Genomic DNA, 555 nt, shown 5'->3' with positions numbered 1-555 from the left:
GCCCGGTGAGGGGAGCACTCACTGTGTGGCGGGAGGTGCTCACCTCGCTGGTCTTGCAGATGGAGAGCAGGTTGGAGCCACACACCTTGCCAGGGAAAGCATTCCAGGGCAGGACACCTGTGGAGACACAGGGAGCCAGGTGAGCCGGGCACAGCGGTCCAGAGTCACACACACCAGGGTTTTTGGGCTCCTTAGCCATCGCCCCTGCTTTATCCCAGCCTTATCTGCCTGGGCCCTCTCCTCCATTCCCGATCCTCCACCTTGACCCTCCTGGGTGGTGAAGCCAGCACTCACCGTACATCCTGGCATCCGCACACAGGGTGCCAATGCTGGCTGAGGTCTTGCTGGGGTTGGCAATGGACTGGCAGGTAGTCCAAGTGTTAAAGTAGATGTAGACGGGCACCGCGGAGCAGGCGAAGACCAGGAGCCAGATGATGGTCAGGACGTAGGTAATGCCCACAAACTGCAAGGGGCAGCAGAAGCCGGGGCAGAGCCATGGTTACCGAGCGGACGGGGACACGGACAGGGGAGCGCGAGGGTCCCCAGGCAGGACAG

General features: G+C 62.0%; 1 protein-coding gene across 1 annotated transcript in view; it reads right to left on the bottom strand.

Annotated features, from left to right (window-relative positions):
* Nucleotides 1-555, bottom strand: part of PLP1 (proteolipid protein 1) — a gene marked incomplete at its 5' end in the record, with an annotated part of 3,452 nt that overhangs the window by 1,311 nt on the left and 1,586 nt on the right. The window contains 2 exons of the mRNA XM_010022663.1: nucleotides 19-117; nucleotides 295-463. Coding sequence (XP_010020965.1) covers nucleotides 19-117; nucleotides 295-463 — 268 coding nt within the window. The remainder of the gene's footprint in view (nucleotides 1-18; nucleotides 118-294; nucleotides 464-555) is intronic.

The sequence above is a fragment of the Nestor notabilis genome, unplaced genomic scaffold, assembly GCF_000696875.1.
Source record: "Nestor notabilis isolate BGI_N333 unplaced genomic scaffold, ASM69687v1 scaffold6049, whole genome shotgun sequence".
NCBI lineage: Eukaryota > Metazoa > Chordata > Aves > Psittaciformes > Psittacidae > Nestor > Nestor notabilis.
Note: the sequence above shows the minus strand (reverse complement) of the source record. Positions and strands in the feature narration are given on the sequence as shown.